This window comes from Canis aureus, chromosome 18, assembly GCF_053574225.1.
Source record: "Canis aureus isolate CA01 chromosome 18, VMU_Caureus_v.1.0, whole genome shotgun sequence".
NCBI lineage: Eukaryota > Metazoa > Chordata > Mammalia > Carnivora > Canidae > Canis > Canis aureus.
Genome location: NC_135628.1, coordinates 8,759,845 through 8,779,576, shown reverse-complemented (window position 1 = coordinate 8,779,576; position 19,732 = coordinate 8,759,845). Strand labels below are relative to the sequence as shown.

Genomic DNA, 19,732 nt, shown 5'->3' with positions numbered 1-19,732 from the left:
AAGCTATCTGCATGACAAAGGGAGGGACAGGGGGTCCAGGTTATTCTGAAAGTAACAGTCCCATTGGGGTAAGAGGAGTCAATGAAGGAGTAACGAAAATAAGTAGGGAAAGAAGGTCACTTCAACAGTTCAACAAACTTCTATGACCATTACCCCTTTCTACAATACTGTGCAGGCACAGGATCAGAGAACATACAATCCCTTTCCTTGGAGTTGTCACACTAATTAGGAAAGCCCCCAGCAGGGCCCAGTTGAAAGGAGAGGAAAGCGAAATGTTAGCATCATCTCATGATGATCTTCAGTGATGTCAGCTGGATGTAGCAGGAGAGAAAGTAGAGTTGAGGGCGGTGATGATTCAGGTTTACTAACAGCCTCATAGAAATATTCAAGGCAACACTGGTCTTGGTGAACATGATGTCCAGATGAGGAAAGGAGATATGTAGAGTAAGGGGAAAGCCCTGCTCCTGTGGGGAGAGGTGGCATAAGCACCAGGAAAGGTGCCACCTTTAAAGCAGCCATAAAGTGGGAGATCATTCAAGTGGTAAGAGGTCTCACAGTTAAGCCCTGATGGTGGGTCATGGAGACAGGCTAGAGGGACAAGCATGAGCAAAAAGTGCTGTAAAGATGTAATAAGGGCTCACACATGTCATAATATGTCAAACAAAAAGAAGTGTACAGGAGTTGTGGGGAGTTTTTATCCCCACAAATATGAGAGATACCAAGACACATAAGGCCCAGCTCACCTATGAAAGTCTAAGTACAGGAATTCTGATTCTAAAATCACCTCCACTTATGTTGGTTTATCTTTCTGAGACACTTAATTGCTTCTGAGTGGCCTTGCTATGAAGATTTATTACCTTTTCTCAGCTCTTCTTTTATTTGGCCTGTTACCTGCCTCAGGTAAGACTTTAGCAATAATAAGGGAAGAGTTGATACAAATGAGAAGGCTATGTGAAATGGCACAACAGTTGTCTCTTGGTAATGGTACATTGTAGGTGCTCAAGAATGTTTTGAATGAATGAATCGTTGTTTCTTTATGAGTGACCCCTGGAAAATAGAATAGAATTTGGAGAATTCCAGGATTCCCTTTCTATTTCATCCTAAATTTCTCATCTCTGTATTGAAGTAGAATCTCAGATTATTTCCAAGAAAAGGGATTTAGAGATTATCTGCTTGGCCCCCTCATTTTACAAAATGATTTTGAGACCTTGAATCCAGGTCCTCTGATTTCCAGTACACCACACAATTTTTATTTCCATTGTCATGTTTCTCTACCTGTTTTAATGAAGGTACAAATAATGTCCATTTTGTAGAGTTTAATTGTGAACCTTGAATGTGTTTATCCAGGTAAAGAGCTTTGAAGGAGTACTTGACAAAGAGCTTTTAAGGAGTGCTCAAGAAACGTTAACTATTATTATCATCATTACAATTATTGCCTCTTCTTTAGTTTATTCCTTTCAGTAATTTTTCCTTTCAGTTCAGAATGAGGATGATTCAGTTCAGAATCAGGATGAGCCCAGAAAAAAACCCCATGAAATTGTTTATCTTTACAACTCCAGGTACTCATGCAGTGATAACATCTTGATAGGATTAAGAATGGAAAGGAAGAGGGGAGCCTGGGTGACTTGATTAAGCATTGACTCTTTTTTTTTTAATTTTTAAAAAAGATTTTATTTATTTATTCATGAGAGACAGAGAGAGAGACGCAGAGACACAGGCAGAGGGAGAGGCAGGCTCCATAGGGAGCCGATGTGGGACTCGATCCTGGGACTCCAGGATCACACCCTGGGCTGAAGGCAGGTGCTAAACCCCTGAGCCACCCGGGGATCCCCAAGCATTGACTCTTGATTTCGACTCAGGTCATGATCTCAGAGTTGTGAGATCAAGCTCCTGTGTTTTGGGTTCTGTGCTCAGTGGAGAGTCTGCTTAAGGTTTTCTCTTTCTCCCTCTGCCTCTACCCCTCTCCTCCATCCCCCTTCATGCCTCCACTTTCTCCCTAAAACAAAACAAAACAAAAATTTTAAAAGGAAAGGGAAGGATGGGATGAGGAATAAGAGATAACATCAGGAAGATGAAAACATTGATGGTATGAAGGTGAAAAGAAGGAGAAAGAGTCATTGATGGCACCAGGGGGTTAGGTTCAGTCGTTTAGAAAGTTTTGGTGACATTAATAGAAATGTGAATGCAGGGAAAGGAAGCTGGTTTGGGAATGAAGCCTGTTAAAATGATTTGAGAAATGGTTACTTTGAAGTGACAGTAAGACCTCTAAGTAGAAATAATCTAGTAGACGGACAAGCAGAAATATGAAACCAGGAGAAAGCTTGACTGAATAAACATTGAGGGATCCTCCACAAAAGTATGTTGGCTGAAGTTCTGTGGATAGATTACTATTCCCTTCCTTTATCTCACAGGTGTGCTCTGGGCATGGGGATGATAAGCGCTGTGTGTTAGTGGAAGACAAAGGCAACACCAAGAACTATCATTCTTTGCTCTTCCTTCTCTCGCCTACTTTTTTTTTCCCACTCTTCTCCCCACTTTGCTCTCACTTGATATATATTTTTCCTGTTCCTGAACACGTAAGAAATTTCAGGAGTTCAGTGAAATATGTTTTTTTTTTAAAGCTAAATAATTAGTAAGATTCAGACAGAGGAAAAAAAGCTTAGAAAAAAGTAATTTGGAATAGTGATGATATTATGTTCCACAATGATCCCCGGGTGAGGTGCCTGACAGTGGGGAATAGAGGAAGACATTGATGCGGATTCCAGTTTGGAACATCCTGAGAAACTTCACCTTTTTGTACCTGCTTGTTCTCACCTGCTGGAACGGCATGACATCCAGCATGGCATCATCTTCTAGAAAATCTAGTTCTGGCCTTTCTCCTTAATTCCTTAATTCATCCAATAATGCTGGGCTTATTCAATCCAAAGGAAGGTTAATCAGTCATTTATATCAAGTCAGGAGCACCATCAGTCCCTGTCAGTTCCTTCTAAAATGTATTTTTTTAAACCTGATTAAAAACTATTTTGTTCTGGGATGCCTGGGTGGCACAGTTGGTAAAAGCACTTGACTCTAGGTTTCAGTTCAAGTCATGATGTCAGGGTCATGAGATCAAACTCTATGTTGAGCTCCATGCTCATCATGGAGTCTGCTTGAGATTCACTTCCTCTCCCTCTGCCCCTCTCCTTTTCTCTCTCTTTACCTCTCTCTCTCTCTCTCTTGTTCTCAAAATAAATAAATTAATAAATCTTTTTAAAAACTCTGTTTTGTTCCCATGGGCCATTGCCACTAATTCTACAAGTTGTCCTATTTGCAATCTCCGCTAGAACTTTGTGAATATATCTGCAAATAAATGTAGTCCCCTGTTTTGCTTATTTGTTATCTATCTGCTTAATTTTAGGAACTGAAGATGATTATGTGATCACTAGCTTTCTGGACTGTAAAAATCAAACATCATGTAGTTCTCCAAACGAAAATGGAAGCTGTTCTCATGTTAATGAGGAGGTTGGAATATGTGTCTTGCATTTTAGAAAAAAAGCAAAGCAACCAGCCATAAAGAAATAGAAAATTAGGAAGACAGAACAATCAACACCCTTGTCTTATTTAAAAATAAAATCTGTTCTCTCTTCTCTTTTCTTTTATAGTGACACATTTATTTATTGACAATTTTCTTTTAAAGATTTTATTTATTTATTCATGAGAGACACACAGAGAGAGAGGCAGAGACACAGGCAGAGGGAGAAGCAGACTCCATGCAGGGAGCCCAATGTGGGACTCATCCTGGGATCACGCCCTGAGCCAAAGGCAGACGCTCAACCACTGAGCCACCCAGGCGCCTTGATTTATTGACAGATTGCACAAAAGTTTATAAAGGAATTACAGTGAGAGCCAACATTTTTTTTTTCTATCCAGACAGATCAGAGAATGCAGAGGAAGAACACAAAAGAAGACCTATTCTTTCAGGATTGGGGTGGAAATTTGGAGGAGCATGAAGTGTGAGAGGAAAAGATCTGAAGGGGCATCTGTAGTGTGTGTGTGTGTGTGTAAATTGTGGAAAGAGGAGATGGAGTAGAGGTTACTATATTTTACTGCATATTGTGAATGGAGCCTTCCCTCCATGTTTTGTAGATTTGGGTGAAATCTTAATTTCCTTTAAATGATTATCGTTGGCTCAAAATCTCTGATCATAACAAGTTAGTGTTTGTATCATTACCTGTGATTTCTTTCCTTGACTGTAGAAGCCAAGTATACATGCTATCTTGGCCTTGGTAAAATAAGAAAGTGAGTCTTTGAGCCTGGAACTCCCTGCCATAGCCCCTGGAGCCTCGGATGCCCATGCTCTCTGCAGCAACCCTAGTCCTCTGCTTGCAGGGCTGCAGCCCGGCCAGGCTGTCCTCCCCAAGTACCTTAGCCACCAAGATCCACTGATTGCACTATACAGCTTCCCTCTGAAACTGCTCTCTTGGCTTTTCAGGAAAAACCCACATGAGTGAACAATTCTAATTTGGGTACAATAGACTGCCTACCCATGCAGAAGTATTTGCATTTTAAATAGGAAGCGTAGTGCTAGTAGGTGAATTTCAAACTGTGTAACTAAAGTGAAGAATTTCAGGCAAATATGGGTTTACCAGTCAGGGCTCTGGGCGGAAACAAATGAGACATTCAAAGAGGTTCCCAAAGGTAGGAACAGGCAAGGTCATCAGACAGCTGGGGCAGCCACCAGGGAAAGCAATGTGGGGAAGAAGTCTTTCATTGACAAGCCTCGCCTGAGGGGAGGAGGGAGTTAGCAAGGGAAAAAATTAGCAAGTGAACAATACAGCTTTGTCTTTTATTATTAATAGAATGGGGGCAGCAGTGAGGCATGCAATGGAAATATTGGTATGGTTGTGCTTCAAGGAAAGAGTTTTTGTTTGCCTGCTTGTATTAGAATTCAGGTCACACGTGCAGGACCCACCTGAGGGGTCTAAGTGGCCTGATGGGCCCTGTCCCCCACACTGGGTCCTGCCCCTCCCCAAGTGAGCTGATCCCTTTGTGATGCTGAGGTGAGTGTCCAGGAGGGCCTGTGACAACCACTCCCTCTCCCCCCCATTCTCAGTCTCTACCTGCCACCTGCCCTGGGCAGATGTCCCTGTCAGATGTTCCTGTCATCAGGCTTGGGACAGTGAGCAAGGCAGTCCCCATGCCACCAGCAGCCAGACATGGTCTCCGTGGAGCTCCTGACTGAGGTAACCACACAGATCTGGGCTGTGGTGTTAAGGCCTGCCGCAGCCCCTCACGGCTATATGAGGGATGTGGACTGGGCCAGCTCTGCAATTCATCTTCCCACAAAACCCTCCCTGCCCTGTGGATCATGAAGATTATAGCCCTAGACCCTGTTTCCAACATCCTGTGTGCTTTAGAAGGTACATTGAAAACATAAAATGTACTGTTCATGCCTCTCACTCCTGTAAATGTATCATTTTCTATTTCCCTACTTGTCTCCCACCCCCATCACCACCCCTCAAATATCCAGGGATGGTTGCACTAGTTTTCCACACGGCCTCCCAGCCTCAGGCTTGTTCTCAAATTCATTCTTCATTGTCCCAGCAGAGAGAGAGAGAGAGAGAGAGAGTGTGTGTGTGTGTGTATGTGTGTGAGAGAGAGCAAGAAAAGAAGAGAAGAGAAGAGAAGAGAAGAGAAGAGAAGAGAAGAGAAGAGAAGAGAAGAGGAGAGAAGAGGAGAGAAGGCTGGGGGAGGGGATTCTATGGCTTATCTATTTTGCTGAGGGCAGGGATCTGAATTTTATATGCTGAAATTCATGTGTTGTTGACTGGTATGACTCACAGAGGACTTCTGAGTATATGATGTACTTACAGTCTCTGGGAAATGAGTGCCAGAGAGTCCCATGAGCCTTGCTTTTGCTTTGGCAAGCCAGTGTTCATTAAGAACCTAGCCTTTGAGTCAGCAGAGCTAGTAAGTTAGAAAGAATGGGTCACTATTCCTGTGGCCATGTTGTAAACTGGATGGAGTTGCAGGTAGTACACTGCTCAACCCCATCCCCACCCCCCAAAACAAATGAACAGAAACAACAACAAGCAATGGCGAAAACAGCCTGGCAAAAGGACAATAATTAACACTTCTAGTACGTACTCAATATGACATAGGTAGTATTTACCACTTGTGTGAAGAAACTGAGGCCCCTGAGGATTAAAGAAACTTCCTGGGATCATGGGGGTTATGCGGGATGATGTCGGGGTTCAAATCCAAGCAGAAGCCTTTACCCACTCTCCAGAGAAGGCAACTAGAAGCAAATGTGTATATTAAAGGTATAAATTTGACATAACATACGGTGACTGGTCCAAGTTCAAAGCAGACCAAGCCAACCACCTTGATTGAATAAAGGTGGGAGATCCCATAATTTCTACACAGAGTCATGTTGACTTTTTAAGTGGAATATTAGGGAGCTGGAGAGAGCAACAGGACCCACAGGTAATATCCAGAGCAGGAACCAATTTTAAAACATAGTCTGTGTTGAAAAAGTCCTTTCAGTCTATAGTAAAAAGGAGTCGGTCAAAAATATGAACACAAGAGACTGCAATCTCCTTTAAGAAAAATAATCATATGTACTAATACCAGGAAGATGTCAATGGGAATAAACCCTGATCTAATCACATTATGATTAGACAGTGAAGCCAGAAGGCTTTGAACTTATTTAAGGTATATTCAGGGTTTGATGTCTTATTCTTAGGGTAACCAGAAAATAGAGTAGATATCAGTAAATTTACATGTGAATTTATACTGATTGATTGGCAAAAAATATGTTAGGCTTTGCTTGCACATTCACCAAGCAGTGTTAAAAACACTTAACAAGATGATTGTGAAGTTCCAAGCTAAATTTGGAAACCTCGCTATTGCCTTTCCGGCTCCCTGAGCAGCCTCCTGGTGGTGTCTGTGGGGGGTAAGAGTCTGCAGGGGGCTGAGCTAACCAGCTGAGCAGTCTTGGGACCTTCACACAGCAGAGGAAGCAGACATCGGAACTTGTGCTTATTAGAAACAGACTGTGAAAACAGATGATCATATTTTGATTTCAGTTTAATTCAGCAAGTTGATTGGGTATTTATGACATTTGCGACATAGTCCCTGTTTAAACACAACTCTGCATTTGGGAGTCTCTTGGGCTCATTTATGTGGGGACACCATGTATGCTTCATAATGTGAATTATTTCACACAGTTGCCTGAGATGATGGGATAATGTTTTCATCAACCAGGTTGACAAAGACCAGAGAGTCGGTGAGGGGGTAGGAAAGTTGGAATGATTTTTCTGGAAAGCTGTCAGTCTGAATCAAGAGGCTTTAAAGACTCTTTAACCTAAAAATTTCACTTCTGTTTTTTTTTTTTTTTTTTTTACAGGAAATAAATAGAGGTATGCCTAGAGATTGGGTTAGAAGTGTATTTATTGCAGGTCCCCCACCCCCACCCCCTTTTGTTGCTCTCCTGTCACAGCTGACCACAAGGTAGGAATTCCTTACTCTTCCCAATCTTCTCTTTCCCAAGTCCCCTTCATCTTGTCCATAGTTTCAGTTAACCTTCTCTTTACAGAAACCTGCAGACCTCCTCCTTCTCTCACAGAGCAGCCAACTGACTAATTGACATGTCTACTTGGATATCATGAAGGCATTTCAAATTCAGGAGGCCCAAATGGAGCTCATGTTTTTCTACCTGGCCCTCTTCCAGTTTCCCTATGGGGAAATCATGTTATTCCTGTACTAAAGAGATTTTAGTGGCTTTTCGTTGCTCTTAAAATAAGGCTGTGCCATGTAATTATAAGGGTGAAGATAAAATTCTAAAAATTAATATGACCAAGCCATTAGACTCCCTTTTGCCTTCCAATTTTAGGTTGTTGAATATTACAGTGAAGCGCTGGACATTCTAAACCAAGCAGAAATCCAAGACATCTGCCCCTCATGTTCCTTTAGCTCAACTGGTAATTTCTGACTTAATTGCCAAAGAGTCTTCTTATGGGTAGTAGTAAGGTGAACTTTGAAAATAGAATTGAATTTCTGGAATGAAAAGTACAAAGTATATATTGTGATTTTCATTATTGAGGGTTTTTAAAAGTTATTTTTACCCTAAGAAATATTCTGTTAAGGATATAAAGTAAGTTTTTGTTTGTGGTTCAGAAAAACCAGTAAGACTGGATCAGAAGCAGATGTGTTATTCGTAACCCTCCTTAAATGATTTATGCAGCATCCTTCTGTTGGACTTACCTTTGCAAAGCATAGAACTGAAGAGAAATCAAAACAGTAGACAGAAAAACCAAATCTATCCACTCGGTTCCGGGAGTGTTACAACCCAGTGAGGCTGATAAGCGTATAAACTTTGTGGTGTCAACAGCACCAGTTCTCTGGAGCAGTACGTCTCACCAGGGGTTGCACCTTAGACTCTCCTGGGGTGCTCAGAAAAGTTTGGATACCCTGGCTCTACATCAGAATCTCTGGGGCTGTGACCCAGGATGAGTATTTTTTAAAGCTCCCCAGGCAATTTCATTGAACAGTGAGGTTGGAGAATTAAGTATGAATGTATCACCTTCTTAATGAATTTCATTCTTTGAATCCCAGAGAAAAGCCTTTTAAAGATGAGTCTGAATTTAAAACAAATGCAAATTTTAATGTGGGGATCACAGAAGCAGATTTGGAGTTCTTTTAATACTGTTTCACTGACACTGACTTCTACCTCTGAAACCAATAATCTGTTAATTAATTGAACTTAAATGAAAAAAAAATTTTAAAAACTTAAAAAATAGTAATATACTTTGGACCAAAGAAAGTCTAGATTGTGAACATTTAAAAATTAAAATTTACAATGTTAAAATGAACTCATCCTGCAAAAATAAAAGCTCTGAGTAAAATTTCAAAATTATTATTATTATTATTTTTGAAGATTTTATTTATTCACGAGAGACACACAGAGAGAGGTAGAGACATAGGCAGAGACATAGGCTCCTTCCCCACAGAAGGAGCCTGATGTGGAACTCGATCCCAGGACTCCAGGATCACGTCCGGAGCCGAAGGCAGATGTTCAACCACTGAGCCACCCAGGCATCCCTAAAATTTCAAAATTATTCTAAAAAAACCTCCAAAACCAAAAAACAATTTCACTGACTGAGAAGGGGGGAAGTAAGGGACCAAGATGGTGTGACTTTTAGGCAAGAAAGCAGTGTGTGAAAAGATTCTTAATTCATTAAGGTTTTTCAAAACTCAATTTCTTAAATTGGGGAAAAGAAACATCTGAACAGACAAACTTGTTTCGTGGCAGTCTCTGGAAACATGCTCATCAGCATGCCCTGTAACCCAACTGTGAAAAGAAGTCTCATCAAGGCCTGTTGTATTTTCTATGCTGGCACTACCAGTGTTGATTTTAGAAGCGCTCACCTTTTTTTTTTTTTTTTTTTTTTTTTGATTCCAGATGATTTTCATTCATTCACATGTGCAGATCAGAATTGCTCTGATTAACTTATTTTCTTCCTCTTGAAGATACTGAAGAGGTACAACTAAAGCTACGCCAAGTGCTTGAATGTGCACTTGGAGAACTGTCTCTGTGTGTCTTCTATGATGATACCCTGCATCTTGCCAACCAGCACTTGGCTTAGCATCTTAGTGGCACTCCTCCTCCTCAGAAAGCCACTCCACTCGTTCAGAGCTCAATAGCAAAGATGGGGTTTTCATGCTTCTGAGGTACGACTGGTACTCAAAAGCTCATTGGAACAAGCCAAAGCAAAGCAGAAAATCAGTGCCAAGGCATTTTCCAGTTAAGGCTCTTCCCCCGTCCTCCTTACCCTCTTAACGTCACCTAACCATTTTAACAAATCATCATCTAAACTATTACCTATTAAAAATTATTAACTGGAGATTTTGAATTCCCCATTTTTATTAATCACCATAAATTTTGTTGATCTTATTGTTTTTTAGAGACAACAGACCCATCTAAATTTATTAGGCAGCACATATTTTGAGAATTTTTTTTAAAACTGTGCTGAAGTTGTAGTTTCAATCAGTGAGATTCAATACGCTTTGTAAATAATTGGTTTCCATAAATATTGTTCCAAGTATGTTGGTGACAGTGATATCTGATGGAGAGATTATAAAACAATAAAAATGACACTGTCATGCTTAAATAGAAAAGATGATTTGCCAAGATTATTCTGGGCAATATTACCAAAATGATCGTGGGCCTGACCACCATTTGTGTAAATACCGACACTCGTGGAAACTCTGCTTGTTGAATTGCTGGTCGGATTTCGAGTTGGCCTTCTGCCTCTAACAATGATAAGGGATATTTTTTGGAGCTCCTGGTTGCTTTTCATGATACCTAAAAAGACTAAGCTGTCACCCAGACATCCTTACTATTTTTTTTTTTAATGTCTTGGCTATAAATTAATCATGAATTTTCCTAACCATTTTCCGAATCAGTTTCGATTTTGAGCTTATGCTACGGGTTCGGTGTGGGAAATGAAAATGGACAAATGCTACCTTCTTTAAATGTTAGCATTTTTTTCAGGATTTATACGACTTCTAAACACAGAATCCATGATAAAAATTAAAAATTTTATAGTAATTTAATATTTGGATATAGTGTTTAAGTCAAACACTACTATAAGATTTTTAAGGAACAAAGAGTAGCCCTCAGATACGACTTCATCCCAACCAGGGTTCCTGTTCTGAGTCTTTCAGTTCAATGGTTTTCTCCTAGCATTTACCTCTATTTCTCAATAACATGCATATAGTCCTATTTTTTTATGTTCCTACTGTAGACATTGCATATTGGCTTTCCACTCTGGAAGATGATATCTTACTCTCCCAAATCATCTCTCTCAGAGACTATCTCACACGTACACATGCATATACACGCACACTGCCAGCAGCATGCACTCTGCACATACTTGCCCTTTCTCCATCTTCCCAAGGTAATTATTGCACAAGATTTTGGTTAAGTCCATATTTAGTATTTATATCATCAGGACACAGTTATTATTCACAGATGTCCCACACATAGTGTATGATGATTACATTTCCTTTTTTGTTTAGCTTGTCGTTTTTCCTGGCATTAATATACTTTGGTTTTTTGTTTGCTTGGTTAGCTATTTTTTACTGAACACTTAGCAAATGGCAGACATTGTGCCAAATACTTTATAATACAGTGACACTTTATCTCTTGCACTTCTCCTATGAGATAGGTATTCTTACCATCCCCATTTTACAAATGAGTCACAGAGAGGTTGAATAACTTGCCCAAGTCAAGTTATTCAGTTTTGAGGTTAGATGCTTGAGATAAGAGGGGTGTTATTAGTGAACATGAATGATCTGGAGAAATGATCTAGCTTGAATTTTTCTTGGCAAATGGAGAAGAAGGAAATGAAATTTTGAACATATTAGAATGATGTACCTCAGGATATAAAAAGATCTGCTCTCTGGACAATTAGACATATGTGATTGGGGTAGAAACTTGCACTGTGGATATGGATTGGAGAATCTTTAACATAAAAAAGATAGGCTAATCGGTTAGAAAGTATGGAAGTACATATACAGAAAGAAGACCGGAGAAAATAGAGTTGAACTTTATGGTAAATACCTAGTTAAAAATGGGAGAAAAGAAGAAAACGTTAAAATCAGAAATAATCATAAAGGTGGGAGTAGAATCAGAGTAAAGCTAAGACCCCAGCTAGGAGACACTTACCAAAAGATGAACACAAAATAAAGATGGTTAAGCCTTTCAAAGAAATAGAGGAGAGAGATGAATGAAAAAAAAAAAAAAAAAGATTTAGGAAGTAGGTGGTTATTAGTGACCTGCAAGAACTATTATAAATATTAAGTATAAACAGTGGTAGATGATGCTACTCTTTATTTTGTGTTAAATTTTATTTTGTTTCTGCGATGTTATCGTTTTGTTTGTTTGGAGTAGACATAAAGAGTGAACTGGTGCTTCTCTAAGTCCTTCCAGGTCAGGCTGCCAAAATCTTGCCCAGGGATTAGGTGCCAGCAAAGATCGGAGAACCACAGAATGTCAGCAATGAGAAGGACCTTAGGAGTTCATCTTGGTTCATTTCATGATGGGGGGTGGGTAATGGGAGGGAAATTGAGGCACAGAGTATTTGAGTGACTCCCATCAGGGAAGCTCCCTGAGTTGGGCCCGGAGATCTGAGCTGGATCTAGTTCCCCCCTCTTTCTGATGTGTCTTGATGTGGCTTTGGAACAACAGATGGAGTCAGCTAAAAGCCTGACACTCTCTTTTGACTTCCATATATCTAGCTTGCACCAGCGCCACATTATGGAGGGAGACTGTAGATCCAATGAAGAATTTTTTAATTTTTATTTTATTTTTTTATTTTTTATCCTCCATTGTTGAATCAGAACACTGAGCTGTGCCTGGTTTGTTGGGTTCAGTGCTTTGGATGCCTTGGTGCCTCTTTTAGATCTAATAAGAGCATATTTAGGATCAGTAGTGTCGGAAAGAAATATATGTTCCTTCTGGAAATGGATATCTATTTAAAGACTTTAAAATTGTGACACATACCTTGTAGCACTGAAAGATATTGAAAGTAACAGTGGTTGAGATTTTAAGAATAAATTTTCGGATGTTTGTGTGGTTTAGCACATCCCCAAAGAGACCGGCTACTGGAGCCAGCCTTGTGACTTTTCCAACTGTGCTGCTCCCACAGGAAGTGTGTGCCACTGTTTCAAGAAGGAATTGTAAGCTAGTTTGTGATATAAAAGAATGTGACTGCAATTTCAAACTACTAACCTCCTAGACCAGTGAGAGCTTGAGGCTGCACCGGGCAGGGATCCCTGGAAGTGTGACCATTGCTTTGTGAGCTTGCTTCAGCTTTGTGTATCTTTGGACTGGTCTTTTCTCAGTGGCATTGGCGAGATAGAAGCAACTAAAACCTGACTTCCTGGATGGCATTAGATAAGGGGCAGAAAGAATAATCTGTTTCATTTTATTTTATTTTTAAAAATTTTATTTATTTATTCATGAGAGACACAGAGACACAGAGACACAGGCAGAGGGAGAAGCAGGCTCCATGCAGGGAGACTGACTTGGGACTTGATCCCTGGTCTCCAGAATCACACCCTGGGCCAAATGCAGGCGCTAAACTGCAGAGCCACCCAGGGATCCCGAATAATCTGTTTTATAGTTTGAATTGAGCTTGGAGGTTGCTACCTAAAAAAACAAAATGCAACAAAACCGACCCAAAAAACCTTCAGTACTTTGATACCATTTTTATCTTTCTGGTCTATGCGAGACATTTTCGTTTGGCAGTAGCTCTCTCAAACCTGAATCTGCACAAGAAAGCCAGATAGCAATTAAATGCTGTAAAAATTGCCTCTGTCCCAAAGGTAAGCCTGGGGAGCTATTGCTTAGAATTCTCAAAAATGTGCAAATTGTAGGACTATAACGTGCTGGCTTTATCATGGTGCATTTATTTGAAGGTGACTGACAGCCAGTTTGTTTGCAGCAGCAATACATGTACCATGGAAAATACATGAAATTTTCTAGGCCAGGAACAAAACACATTGCTTGATTCACATCAGGCGGTACCATAAACCATTTTTCTGAATATTTTGTGCTGCCTCATGTTTTTTTTTTTTTTTTTTTTTTTAAGTAAATATTTTCACCTTGTAGAGGGCATATGTACTCCGTGTGGAGAATTCGGAGCATGAAGAAAGGCACAAATCCTACCAACTGTAGCATCTGCATTTCCTAAAGTGTCGGTGTCACTCTCAAAGATGTAAATGAGAGACTTTTGTTAAGAACAGAATTTTTCTTTTTTTTTCTTTTGTTTCATATTAAATATGTGTCTAATATCACAAGCTTAGGGAAAAATGAACTCTTCTGACTGTTTTACTTACATTGATATTATTATTGTTACTACTACTAAACTCTCTCCCTGAACACTTTGCGTCAGACGAAGAGCTAAGCTCTGTATATGAATGGTCCCCCTGGGTCTACACAAGAAACCCAGGAGGCTGACACTATCCCCAGTAATGCCACACAGATGGGTTAGTGGAAGCACAGAGTGATCTATAACATTCCCTGGCCCACAGAGACTGTAGTGAGGGACTAGGATTCAAACTCACTGCTCTCATGGTGAGACTACCTCACTCTACTACTGCAAACTCACTACTACCTCACGGTGAAAGAAGTGGAGGGAGGAGCTAATTGATTGAGTTGCTCCATTGCCTATGGCACTGTGTTGCTCACTTCCCTTACAGATCCTGGGCAGTCCTCCCCACTTCACAAGGTAGGTAATGTTATGGTCTTTTATAAATGTGGAAACTAAGGTTTAGGGGATTAGATGCTTCAGTAGAAGTCATACAGCTGAGAAGTGGTGGCGCTAAGAAGTGACCCAGCTTTCTGTTTCCAAAGTTGTCATTGCTAGCCAGCCACACAAGAGAACTATGTTTATGCTTCTTTTTTCCCACGTGGATTCATAAGATAAAAGTTGTTGCCTCTTGGGCAGCCCGGGTGGTTCAGTGGTTTAGCGCCTGACTTCAGCCTAGGGCCTGATCCTGGAGTCCTGGGATCGAGTCCCACATTGGGCTCCCTGCACGGAGCCTGCTTCACCCTCTGCCTGTGTCTCTGCCTCTGTCTCTCTCTCTGTCTCTCATGAATAAATAAATAAAAATCTTTTAAAAAAATTGTCGCCTCGTTTAGTAGATTTGTACAGAATAATACACAAAGTGGACTTTGAAGGCCCTTTCACCTCATAGATTTACGCCAACTCAGACTTTGATGTCCAGCTTGGAGAATGCCACCAGATGCACCATCAGATCCTAAGATTCTATTGAATGCACGATCTGATGTCTTGATATCTTAAGGTGTAATCTCAATTTCAAATAAATTGTGAATAGATTTGATGCTCCAGCCAAAAACGGCATTTTTAAACTGAATAGGAGGAATTTAAGCATGTTGCTGAAGTTTTTCCCCAGTCATTTACTGATTAAATAACAAATGAAAAATAAATACATTTGGCATATTATGTAGCATGTATTTTTGTCTGTTAAATAGTTTTTTTAAAAGAAATTATAGATAGTAGAGGGAAGTGATAGGAGATATCTGGGTTAAGAGTAGTATTACAGTTAGTTCATTCAAGAGATAACTAGTGAGCATACTTTTCTAGGTGCTGAAGAATCAGCAGTAAGAACAGCAAAATCCCTGCTCTGAGATAACTTTCTGGTGGCAAAACACAGACAGTAAGCATGAGACAAGTTGATAAGTAGTAAAATGGTGTGTTGTGTGATGGAGATCAATGAAGGAGGATAATGGAACGTAGGAGAGATTATTGTTTAAATAGGGAAGTCAGGAAAAAAAAAGAGAAGTCCGAGATCTCCCTTGTAAAATGGAAGCTATAATTTTTTGCCTTATAGTGATGATGTAAGAATATGGGATAAAGTATTCAAAGCTCCCTGTGCTGAGCATAGAGGAAGCTATTGCTGTATTTTATAGAGGAGAAACAGATGTGCATTAACGAGGTCAGATCCACTCAGTTAGTTCTAACTGGCAAAGCTAGGATTTGAACTCAGTTTTTCCGACTCTAAAATCTGTGATCTTCCCCTTCCATCTTGCGGTTGTGCTGTTTCCCAGGGGTGTTGATCACTCTCGGACAGACAATGAAGATAGTATTTGCCTGCAACCTAAAATAAATGCTTATTTTTTGTTTTCATAAATTTTTCTGTGAGATGCATTTGTTTTGAAAGTATATTTAGTGTAATTTTGTATGTTTATTTAAATGTGTTTTAAAAGTTATAATCTCTAAGGACGTGGATTGATCTATATTAATGTGTAACTGATGTTACAGCTCCTTTTACAGCCTCTCGGGTTTTCACATTGTTTTTAAGAACTGAGTGCAGTTACAGGAAACACATTTGAAATGATGGCATAAGTCAGCCCTAAAGGAGTAGGAAAAGTCCTGGGAGTAGTCTTGTAGATTCCTGTAAAGATAAGAGTGGTGATTTAAAATAAAGAACTAATTGTGCTAATGCTATTATGGTATTAAATATATTGTTAGATTTGTCCTGAGTAATTTTTGTATTTGGCAATTCATTAAATCGCTCTGAAAAATTGCAACATCCAAGGAAATGACAGAGAAAAGTGCTCTATTATATATAATCAGAACTCAAGATGAAATATGAAGAGTAATTCAGTTATAAGGGAAAAAACAAGACCCCAATATAATTGGCGAGCATATAAATAAAATGACATCAAAGTAGGACTAGAAGTAAAAATGTTTGTGGTCGCTAGTAATCATAAAATGCAAATTAAAAGGCAAAATAAGTTGTTTTCACTCAGTTGAGTTAAATAAAATCATTGAGAAGATATAATGAAAATGGTATTTTTATACTATGCAAGTGGGGAGATAAATAATGCAAACACTCTTGAAGAACAATGAGGCAATATAAATCAAGAGCCATAAAAAGAACAAGCCAATTTATTGAATTTATCTTACAAAACTAAGCTAAAAGAAGGGGAAAACCTTGTTGAGGAAGATGTTCATTGCAGTATTACCTATAATGGCAAAAATATTGGAAGAAAAAATAGCTAACAATATCATACTAGGTAAACGAGAGTAGATCTATTTGTTAGAAGATTGTGTGACTAGTAGAAATGATAATGCACCTCACACAGCAACACAGAAATGCCTCAGATTGAATGTTAAGAGAAAATATGAAATAGAATGTAGGCTGTTATTAGGAATCATATACAGTTATGTAGGGAAGACCAAAAGAGAACATATAAAATAGGTCATAACCTATTTAAGGATAGTGAGATTCCATATTTCCTTCTCTATTTTTCAAATGTTCTGCAGTTGTTATAATGCTTTATTAATAAAATTTTAAATTCATAATGTATAAATGGTATTCTTCACTTATTTCCAGAATGACTGTTAGCATTGGCTGTAAATATGAAACTTTTTTCCACAACACCATATTCTTAAGAATGGCATATTCTTATGCAGTATGTGGTAACATGCATGATTACCCTCTGAATTGGGTGGTATTTTCATCCTGTTTCCTCTACAAAATTAAGTTTCCACAAGAGACCTCATGGTCACTGTACGTAAGCAGTAATGAACAAAAAAGCCATTATTCTGAAGTGTCAAGTGCTTCCTATGCTAAGATGTTTTTATACATTTATAACTCACAAACAATCAGCTTGATTTAGGTACTGGGATCTTAGAAATGCGTGCGACATCTTCATATGCCCAGAAGACACTTAAACCCAGAGATTCAAACACAGAACTATTTATGGGGAAGATCATGGATGTAGGGTTTTTTTTTCTTTTGTTGTTGTTGTTTTGTTTGTTTTTTTACCAGTTAGGAAAACCATGCTATGGGTCTCAGAAGAGCAATGCGTGCACCCCTTGGAAAATGAAGATCACTTTGTTTCTATCTTTTACATCCTAGGTCTCCTAAGACCTAACTTGGAGAGAAATCCACTTCTGTGGGTTAGGCAGAGAATGGTGTAAATAGCTTGAATATGGACACCAAAGTTATATTCAATTTATACAAGATTCCACATCCCTAGCCCTTTCCCGTCAAGTCTGGATCTCTTTCTCTATTCCCTCCCTTGATTCATAGTTCCATCTTTCAGGAATTTACCTAAGAAAAATACTTCAGTTATTTCAGATTTCCCTCTCCTTCATCCAGGGACTGTCACCTGTCAGCTAAACTTCTAAAATGCTTCTTGAGTTGATTTCCTCTTTATATCTACATCTGGACTACTGTATTAGCTTTTGATGGTTTTCTACCAGAGTTATCTTTCCCAAATGGTATTTAAAATTGTTTCAGAGGTGCCTAGGTGGCTCAGTTGGTTAAGCGTCCAACTCTTGATCTCAGCTCAGGTCTTGATCTCAGTGTCGTGAGTTCAAGCCCCACGTTGGGCTCCATGCTGGCCATGCAGCCTACTTAAAAAAATATTTTTACTTTCATATAAAAAAAATGTTTGGTTGCTCCTTACTGCCTGTAGGAGAAGATCCAGATTTCTTTTAAATTGAAAATTAAAAGCTGGTAACTGGTCATCTACCTTTAATTCTCCTAGCTTTCTTTTTTAACTTTCCCTTTATGCTCTTCACATCTGATTCAGACACAGCAAACTATTTTAATTTCCTTAGTATAGAAGGCCTGTGCTTGAATATCTTTTCTATAGCATATTATAGACATTTGGCCATTATCTGCTTATACCCATCTCCCTCACTACATTGTCAGTCACTCAGGACAGAGACCATGTTTTGTTCATCACTGTATACCAAACAAATAACATAATTTAATTTAAGGAACATAGGTTCTGTGTTATCTTTCCTGTAGCCTCCCATAGATAGCTTTCCATAGCAGATGGGCCAAAGTTATAATTTCTGCTAAGATCCCAAGATAGAAAGAATCTGTGTAGGTAGAGTGGAACCCAATATTTGGACAGGCAGCTGAGTTGAGGGCAGAGCTGACTTCCACTCTTGAGTATTAAAGAGCTTAACCAACACATGCATGCACCAACAGTTAGAAGTAGACCAAAACAGTCCAGTTAGAGGAAACAAAATGAAAGAAACAGACTCAGAGATGAGGGCTTTCTAACAGCCTCAATTAGTGGAAAAATAGGATATGAGGGAGCAATAGAGAAAAGGATCATTGACATTTGGAAAACAGTGAAAGATCTGAGGTGTCTGATCCCTGTCTCCTGGTGTTCACATGTAATCCTTTCCTCTTAAATGGATAGAAACTGTGATTTGATTTTAACAGGTAGAACATGGCACAGGTGATTAGATGTCAGTCTCACGATTGCATTACATTCTATAATACTCTGTCTTGCTAGCAGATTCATTCCCTCTCTTACCTCGGTGGTTCTGAAGAAATAAGTGCCATGAATTTTATAGCCACACAGAACATGTGAACAGGGAAGAAAATCCCTCCCTAGTTGAGCCTCCAAAAAAGAATGCCACCTGGTAGGTAGTGAGGATTAAGGTGCGCATCAGTGCAGGATTAAGGTGTGCATCAGTGCGCTTGCCATGATGAGCACTGGGTGATTAAAATAAAAACTTAAAAAAAAAAAAAAAAGCATGTTATCCTCATCGGCACTTTGAAAACAGCCTTGTGAGATTCTAAGCAGAGGACCCAAGTCATGTCTACCTATTGGCCCACAAAAACTACAAGATAATAAGTGCATGTTGTTTTAAACCACTAAGTTTGTGGTGATTTGGTATGCAACAATGGCAAACAAACACAGACTTTAGCATCTGGAACTGGGATACTGCTGTAGCAAACACCTAAAAATGTAGGAGGGGCTTGGAAACCAAACAATAGGTGGAATCTCTGGAAATTTTAAGTGTCCTGCTAGAGAAGGCCTGATTTGCCTCCAACAGGTTGGTAGAAGAAACCAGGGCTTCAAGGAACCCGTCAGAGGATCCAGAAGGAAGTAAGGAGCATGTTACTGAAGAATGGAGGACAAGGAATCCTCGTTATGTAATAGCACAAAGTTAGAAAGATTGTTTCTGGCAGTGATGTGGAAAGCAGAACCATAGCTAAAGATATTTCCAAGCCAAGTTTTGAAGGCTCTTACAGAAAAATATGAGAGAAGAAAGAGAGAGATTGTAGAAAGAACTATTAAAGAGCAGGAAACCCAGGACCTGATGATTTTGAAATCTCTCTGCAGATGATGACATGCTAGAATTAAAGCAATGTGACCTAGAGAAAAAGCTGAGGACGTGAC

At 39.4% G+C, this 19,732-nt stretch overlaps 1 protein-coding gene across 28 annotated transcripts in view; it reads left to right on the top strand.

The window, feature by feature from the left end:
- The first annotated feature begins 318 nt into the window (after positions 1–318).
- The window catches only part of LOC144288551 (uncharacterized), a 200,659-nt gene continuing 181,245 nt past the window's right edge, over positions 319–19,732 (top strand). For 6 of the 28 annotated variants that reach the window (XR_013356487.1, XR_013356485.1, XR_013356486.1 and 3 more), the window contains exons 1-3: positions 585–900; positions 3,910–3,992; positions 5,093–5,222. Coding sequence is in view for 9 of the 28 variants with exons in the window: in XM_077856129.1 (XP_077712255.1) it covers positions 5,196–5,222 (27 nt within the window). In the remaining 19 variants the exon portion in view is untranslated. The other 22 variants (XR_013356490.1, XR_013356488.1, XR_013356489.1 and 19 more) reach the window with 8 other exon arrangements.